The sequence below is a fragment of the Culex pipiens genome, chromosome 1 (genome assembly GCF_016801865.2).
Source record: "Culex pipiens pallens isolate TS chromosome 1, TS_CPP_V2, whole genome shotgun sequence".
NCBI classification, from domain to species: Eukaryota; Metazoa; Arthropoda; class Insecta; order Diptera; family Culicidae; genus Culex; species Culex pipiens.
This window is the reverse complement of record NC_068937.1, coordinates 83,229,524-83,237,933: the sequence shown is the minus strand read 5'-3', so window position 1 is coordinate 83,237,933 and position 8,410 is coordinate 83,229,524. Positions and strand designations below refer to the sequence as shown.

General features: G+C 41.5%; 1 protein-coding gene and 1 pseudogene across 1 annotated transcript in view; both read left to right on the top strand.

Annotated features, from left to right (window-relative positions):
• The first annotated feature begins 2,872 nt into the window (after nt 1–2,872).
• On the top strand, nt 2,873–3,509 carry LOC120431016 (40S ribosomal protein S8-like; annotated as a pseudogene).
• Nucleotides 3,510–7,020: 3,511 nt separating this feature from the next.
• The window catches only part of LOC120431009 (uncharacterized), a 2,570-nt gene continuing 1,180 nt past the window's right edge, over nt 7,021–8,410 (top strand). The window contains exon 1 of the mRNA XM_052705996.1: nt 7,021–7,610. Within this exon, the coding sequence (XP_052561956.1) occupies nt 7,021–7,610 (590 nt within the window). The remainder of the gene's footprint in view (nt 7,611–8,410) is intronic.

Below are 8,410 nucleotides of genomic sequence, written 5' to 3'. Positions count from 1 at the left end.
AGTCAATATTGAAGTCACCAACCACCACTATAAATTTTGACAAGTCTACGAATTGCTCAAGCCAATTTTCTTCTAAAATTTTTAAAAATGTTGCATGCGGCTCATTTGGGGAATGATACAACGTTGCATATCTTCCAATTTTCATACCTCTAGTTACATCGATTGACAAGAACCAATTTCGTCCGATCTGACTTTTGCAAAGCACATTGTATTCAATGTTTGATTGTGAATAAATCATTACACCTCCTGTGTGTCTTGAGTCTGAAAAACAACTCACATGGTTGTACCCATCGATTCCCAAATGTTCATCTCCCAACTGCTCTGTTATATGTGTTTCTGTTACTAACACTAATCTCGGTTTATATTTTTGGACTAATAATTTAAATTCTTCAAAGTTTGTAGACAGTCCGCCACAGTTTAAGCTAATCACTGACCATTTTTGTTTATTGTTCTTGTTTTTCGTTGATTGCTATCGAGTGTAATCAATTTGATGGCGTTTGCGGGCTACTTGTCTTTTATAGACAGGACATTCACGACTAAATGCAACATGATCTGTGCTTAATTTTAAACCTCTCATTCTATTCATTGTCAAACAATTAGCACAACATTCTATTTCAGATTTACATTCATTTGTTCTGTGGTTTTCTGCGCAAATGGAGCAAACCTCACTCTCGCTCTTACATTCATTACTTTTATGGCCATAACAACAACACTTAAAACATCGAATAATACCAAAGCATTCCACTATTTTACATCTTTCCCATCCTATGTTCACCTTCTCTAATTCAAGCAAAAATTCATGAGAAGAAGAATCAACTTCAATGATGTAGGTCCACACACAGTATTCATCAAGACCATTCTTAAAACTTGTCACTAATCGCAGCTCTATATCATCAGATACGTCGTTTTGTTCAATGAGGGCATCTCTTAACTCAGTTTCATTAAGCTCCTCAGCCACTTTTACTATTTTCAGTCTTGGTTTTTTTGGTTTTGGAACGGTCACATTGAAGAGTTCTCCACATTTTTCCTGGACTGATTTAGCTACACTTTCCACGTTATCCGAGACACCCAGTATAACAGTTCCATTTCTGCCCTCTCTCACATTTAGAATGTGGTTTTCAGTGCGGTTTAATTTTTCTTTCAACTGTTGTTTGGTCTTTTTTGCCGATTGGTCCCCTTCCTTAGGTTTAATTATAATCACAGTCTCTTTTTCTTTAGGGATTTCCCTATTTTGATCAATTTCACTTTCCTTTCTACTGTTTATTAGAACCTCAGCATAGTTCTGCGTCACGCTACCCGTCTCACTAGCCTTTGCCGTTTTTTGTTTACTTTGAGAGCGAGTGTTTCCACTTGGACCAGAGAGCGACGTTTCTTCTTTCCTATTTCTCCCACTAGTGTTGGTTTTGGCAGACAATTTATCTTCCAGTTTTTTATTCTCACACATAATATAATCTTTTAGCAAAACAAATCCTTTTTCGTTCGCCTCGTTTGCTGTTTTAGTATATTCCCTTATTTGTTCCGTTATTTCTTTTTTCATCATCTTTTCAGTTTCGTTGACCTTTGTCAAAATACTATTACAAATTCCCAGCACATTATTGTAATCACATTGAGACTTTCTGCAATCATGACAAAAATATTTCAGGCCTCTGTTTGTTTGCATTGCCTTGATTCCATCAATATTTATTTCGCCACAGCATTTTGGGTGCATTATCTTTCCACACGGTCCAAAACAATAAATTTTTTCATTCCCTTCTTTGATAGCCGCGGAACAAACACTACACTGCACGCTCGTAGACATGGTGCAGATTTATAGCTGGCCCTTCGGCCACACTATTACAAGCACACCAAACACTTTGCCTGGCTTCTTGTTTCTCCGTTTGTTTCGCAATTTTTCTTATCACTTTTTTCGATTAATCATGCGTTTCGCGAACCACTAACTACACCGGTCGCGAGAATCAATCACGATTCACACCTGAGTCCAAAAACTAAGCTTGAAAGCCACCTTCTACATCAATTTTTAGACAATTTTTGTTTACACAATAAAAGTGCGTCTACACTGTACTACTGTACTACTGTTTTTTTAGGACGCGCGTGGAACGACCGACGACACGACAAGCCATTCGGCTCCAAAAAGTGGGTACCAAATCTTCTTACCCCTTCGGTTCCACGGGAACTGGAAACGTCAAACAAAATTTAAAAAAATCTTAAATTTGGCTGCACTGGATTGGTGACGGCGAGAAATGTCATTTTGGCAAAACAAACAACAGCCTTCTTCGGCGACCGGCTGCTGATCTGGGAGGAGCGTGACTTCCGGCGGCTTTCCATCCGTAGCAGGGCCACGTCCGGTACCGTTGGTCAACCTACGATATCGTACCCACCTCCGGTCATCTTGACGACGGACGCCGCTGTTGATAAGACGCCGCGCTGTGTGGCAGTGGGCGGATTTATTTCCGAACCTAGGCGGAACGAGTGTGGGATAAGCAATCGAGTTGAGGATCTACGGCGAAGAGGACGCCGATATTGAAGGGATTCGATGGTTGGCCATGCTAGAGTACGAGAATTTCCTAGGTGCGCATAAGTTTAGCTATAAAGTTTTCAGATCAACTGGTCGGGGAGAAATCGATAGAATTTGATAGAATAGATGCAATTTCATTCCACTTGTGGAATCAGCGTCCGGTTGGGCAAGTACACACTACGACCGAGACCATCGAGCAGGACGGCGAGAAGATTTGTGCTGATTCACCGTTGGATGTGCAACTGCAGGAGAAGATCCCTCATCCGGGGTACAACATACTGAGTGAGCAGAAAACCGTCGCGCATCCAGGAAAAGTGGCGATCGTGTTCCAAACAAGAACCTGCAGTAAAGCGATCGATGTTGACATCTCCACAAAATCCTTCACCTTTCTTTCTCGATCAACACATCAAGATGGGTACCGGCCGTGATAGCTATCACAAGATGCGGGCCACCGGTGACAAGCAGGCCGCTATCCGAGGAAGAGGAAGAATGAGTTAGGACGCACGGCCGCCAACATCAAGATTAGTGCCAGCCGTATCCACTTTGTGCGAAACCGAGGTGAAAACATAAAGTTCCGTGCGCTCCATCTGGACGTCGGCAGCTTTGCCTAGGCTTTGGATAATGCTCCCGCAAGGCACGTATCATCCACGTATCACGTATAACCTGTACAACGCGTCCAACAACGAGCTCGTGCGCACCAAACTGTTTAAAAACGCCATCATCGTGATCGATGTGGCCCGTTCCGCCGGTGGTACGAGTGTCACTACCTCTTCCTGATGGCAAGCGAGGAGGATGTGTTGGCCAAAAAGGGCAGTTAGATCTGCTCAAGAAGTACGCCAAGCGCCAGAAGACTGCTTGGAAGTGCAGTTCAACGCTGGTCGTTTTCGTTTTCCGACCTGGACAGAGTGGCCGTGTCGGTGGTTGCCTGCTGGAGGGTATACATGAATTAATAAGGCAAATAAAACCTCTTTAAACAATTCTAGAAATTTATTAGAACAAATTTTGAATTTTTGCTTTTTGTGTGCTTTTGAATGCTCCTGACTCAAGGCGGTTTTAAAAACACCTCGGACGGGTCCATGATGGACAGGCCACGAAATCACTGCTTGACGTAAGAGTTTCACTTGACCAAAGCTCCTACCGGTGGTTAATCTCGGTTCTCCGGTGGTTTGCACTAAATCTGACTTTGTTCTATATTTTATGTTGAACCTTCTCAACAATCCATTCCAACACGGGCTGTTTCCGAACCCGCCCGCCGTTTGTCTTTCTCACGATCGGCACTGTTCGCGTTGCTAACGCAACAACGGCGGAATCTCAACCTGGCACACTTCCGCTGGACAACCTCGAGATCGAGACGCAGCCACTGCCGAGCGGAGATTCACCTGTTCAACCTGAAGACACACGACCTTTCCCGCGCCGTTCTGAACGAGACCGCAGAGCACCGGATCGCTACACCCCGGGACTCTGGGCATTATCTAGTTTATTCTTGAGCAGTTCTCTAGGATTTCGGTCATTCGATTTTTTTTTGTATTTTTTAATCCGACTGAAACTTTTTTGGTGCTTTCGGTATGCCCAAAGAAGCCATTTTGCATCATTAGTTTGTCCATATAATTTTCCATACAAATTTCGCAGCTGTCCATACAAAAATGATGTATGAAAATTCAAAAATCTGTATCTTTTGAAGGAATTTTTTGATCGATTTGGTGTCTTCGGCAAAGTTGTAGGTATAGATACGGACTACACTGGAAAAAAATGATACACGGTAAAAAAAATTTGGTGATTTTTTTATTTAACTTTTTATCACTAAAATTGGATTTGCAAAAAACACTATTTTTATTTTTTTTTATTTTTTGATATGTTTTAGAGCACATTAAATGCCAACTTTTCAGAAATTTCCAGGTTGTGCAAAAAATCATTGACCGAGTTATGAATTTTTCAATCAATACTGATTTTTTCAAAAAATCAAAATATTGGTCGCAAAAATTTTTCAACTTCATTTTTCGATGTAAAATCAAATTTGCAATCAAAAAGTACTTAAGTAAAATTTTGATAAAGTGCACCGTTTTCAAGTTAAATCCATATTTAGGTGACTTTTTTGAAAATAGTCGCAATTTTTCATTTTTTTTAATTAGTGCACATGTTTGCATACTTTTGAAAAAAATATTTTTTTAAAGCTGAGAAAATTCTCTATATTTTGCTTCTTCGGACTTTGTTGATACGACCTTTAGTTGCTGAGATATTGCAATGCAAAGGTTTAAAAACAGGAAAATTGATGTTTTCTACGTCTCACCCAAATAGCCCACCATTTTTTAATGTCGATATCTCAGCAACTAATGGTCCGATTTTCAATGTTGAAATATGAAACATTTGTGAAATTTTCCGATCTTTTCGAAAACAATATTTTCAAAATTTTCAAATCAAGACTAACGTTTTAAAAGGGCCAAACATTCAATATTACGCCCATATAGAGAATTTTCTCAGCTTTTCAAAAATATTTTCTTCAAAAGTGGGCAAACATGTGCACTAATTTAAAAAAATGAAAAACTGCGACTATTTTCAAAAAAGACACCTAAATATGGATTTAACTTGAAAACGGTGCACTTTATCAAAATTTTACTTAAGTACTTTTTGATTGCAAATTTGATTTTACATCGAAAAATGAAGTTGAAAAATTTTTGCGACCAATATTTTGATTTTTTGAAAAAATCAGTATTGATTGAAAAATTCATAACTCGGTCAATGATTTTTTGCACAACCTGGAAATTTCTGAAAAGTTGGCATTTTATGTTCTCTAAAACATATAAAAAAAAAATAGTGTTTTTTTGCAAATCCAATTTTAGTGATAAAAAGTTAAATAAAAAAATCCCCAAATTTTTTTTACCGTGTATCATTTTTTTCCAGTGTAGTCCGTATCTATACCTACAACTTTGCCGAAGACACCAAATCGATCAAAAAATTCCTTCAAAAGATAAAGATTTTTGAATATTCATACATCATTTTTGTATGGACAGCTGCGAAATTTGTATGGAAAATTATATGGACAAACTAATGATGCAAAATAGCTTCTTTGGGCATACCGAAGGCACCAAAAAAGTTTCAGTCGGATTAAAAAATACAAAAATTAAAATTGAAGAAAAAAGACCGTTTTCGTAGAGAATTGTTCTCTTGCGACTTTGTAGCCGCTCGTTTGGTTCGCTCCCCCGGGTACACAACAGGCACTAATAGAAAACTCCGCCACATTCTCCTTCGCCCGTACCAACAGGTGGCTGTCCAGGTTCGGAACCGCCTTGGGGATGTTTCATTGTCCTGGCCAATTTGCGGCATGTGCCGCACCGCAACCTGGTGAAAGAGGCTCTCGGCGCTCTAGTGAAAAATCGTCGTAACCTGAAGTTCTCCCACCGACAACCGTTGTTTCCCTGACTGAACGTTTCGACTCCTCGTCCAGACTGTACCAGCAAGTACCGTATCCGTTTCACCTCCATCTGGTGCGTAATGTACAGCATTTTATTCTTGTCCGTACTGGCCAGGCTTTCCTCCGTGTAGACCAGCTGGTACCGGCATCTGGATCTCCTCGCCGTTCTAGTCGGGCTGTCCTGTCCGCAGTCCACATTCCCGGCGCTGTTGGCGGCACCGAACTCTACCTTGGCAGACCCAGCGGCTGGTACTTGGCCGGACTGACCTGGAGACATTTCTTCGGTGACTGCTGCGATGCGCTTGATGGACCGCCTCGCCCTCGTAACCGGTCGTGCCCCTGGCGTTGCGGCCAACTTTTCCGTCGTACTGGTGTCTGTGGAACGGATAGCCGCCAAGCCGAATAGATGCAGCAGCAGTTGAACAAGCACAAGGAAAATTTGGAAGCTGAAAAGCTTAACCGCTAAGAAGCAGAATCGTGACTTGAAGGAAATCTGGAGTGCGCTGCCTCTTCTCCAGAGCGGCCTTTTTTTCATCGCAGCCGGAAGCAGCAGCAGCTCTTCTCATTCTTTTCGACCGGACTTTTCAGGTGCTTGAGCTATCAACGGAAAAAAGGAACTGCATGATTGGTATACCATTATTTGCTCGGCCAGAAGATTACGGTAGATGAGATCCCGGGAGGATCCTCACCAACTTTTTCCAGCTTGAGATTGCTGGATGTGGTAAGTCAGCTTGAACCAGATTGGTTTTTTTACGTGCCGGAATCCGGAACGCAGGCGAGTTGGACCAGTTACTGTGCCTTACCCCTCAAAGGAAAAAAAACCCGGAACGCAAACGAAAAAAAACAATCAAAACACAAAACAGCTGTTTGTTCGATTGTAAATATTTATCAACAAGAAGTGCTGCGAGAAACATTTATTTCGACGAAAACCGAGGGGTCCCTCAAAGTTACCGTGACTTTGCTGAATCACGGGGATTTCACGGTATTCACGGAGGGACCACTTTTTGATTGGGATTTTCCACCGAGTGTGTTGTCGTGTCGTCGAAACGACCGTTTCCATGCGTTCGTCGAAGGCCGGCTGAAGTTCGTGCGCAGCATGAACGACCAGTGTCTCTACACCAAGCAGACGAAAGCTGGAAGGTTGATCGTACTTCTGTACGTCGACGATGTGTTGGTCATCGGGCCATCGCAGAAAGCTGTTGACGCGGTGAAGTCGTGCATGTCCAAGGAGTTCGAGATGACTGACACCGGAGAAGTGGACTGTTTCCTTGAAATGAAAATCGAGCGCGACGTGGAGGAACGAAAGTTGCGGATCAGCCAGCGGCAGTACTTCCAGGACATACTGCTGCGTTTTGGAATGCAGGACTGCAAACCAGCGTCGACGCCGATGGAGTGTCGTTTGAAGCTACTGAAGAGTGCCGAGAAGGACCGCACGGACGCCCCGTACAGAGAGCTGATAGGGTGTCTAACCTACGCTTCAATCACGACGAGACCGGACCTGGCTGCAGCAGTTAACTTCCTAAGCCAGTTCCAGAGCTGCCCGACAAACACTCACTGGGCGCACCTGAAAAGGATCTTGCGCTACGTGAAGGGAACGCTGGACTTCGGTCTAGTGTATCGTGCGAAGGAAGGAGTGCCAACTGTTGAGGTGTTCACGGACGCAGACTGGGCCAACGACCCACTATGGTACATTGGGTGGCCAAGTTTCAAAAAAGTGACCTTCTCCAAATATTGTTTGGTATTTTTTTCTCGAAAGTAAACATTCTAACTAAGAAAAATCCAAATTTTCAAAGCTCTAAGTTTGTTCATTACGGAGATACGCAAGCTGAAAGTCAAAAAAAGGAGTAAAAATCTAGCGTTTTTTGTAAAAAAGGCTGATTGTTTAATTTTAACATAGCTCAGCCATTTTAAATATTTTATTAGGACAATTATACATCGTTGGAAAGGTAATAAGAAAAGCTTTGAAACTATTAATAGATAAAATGTTGTTTCCAAACCAAAAACTGAAGTTTTCATCAAATAACTGGAGCATTTTTTTGACAAAACTTATTTTTTTGTGTTTGTTAATCGAGTACTTTTTTTGCTAACCGATGCTAAACATGAAACTAAGATCACTTGAAAGATTGGATCATAATCTAACATTGCTGAAATTTCCTGCCTGCGTTTTTTTGCGTTTTCGGAGATATGCCATTTTGAACATTTACGTTTTATCAAAATTTGCTGCAATCTACATATGCGCCCGTTTATTTCACTTGCTTTGCTACCTACTTCGTGGGCATCGTCGCTTCAAAAATCGATTTTCTGTTGCCTACATTTAAAATTGAGTACCTTAGTCAAAATAAAGTATTCGTACCGAAGTTTCTCAAGCGAAACTGGAGAATCTCAGTTTGATACCGAAAAAAGTATTCAGCAAAATATTGACTTAGCATGATGAATTTCTGCGATCAATCCATGAAACTGATCCAAATTTAAGTTCTATGTTGGTT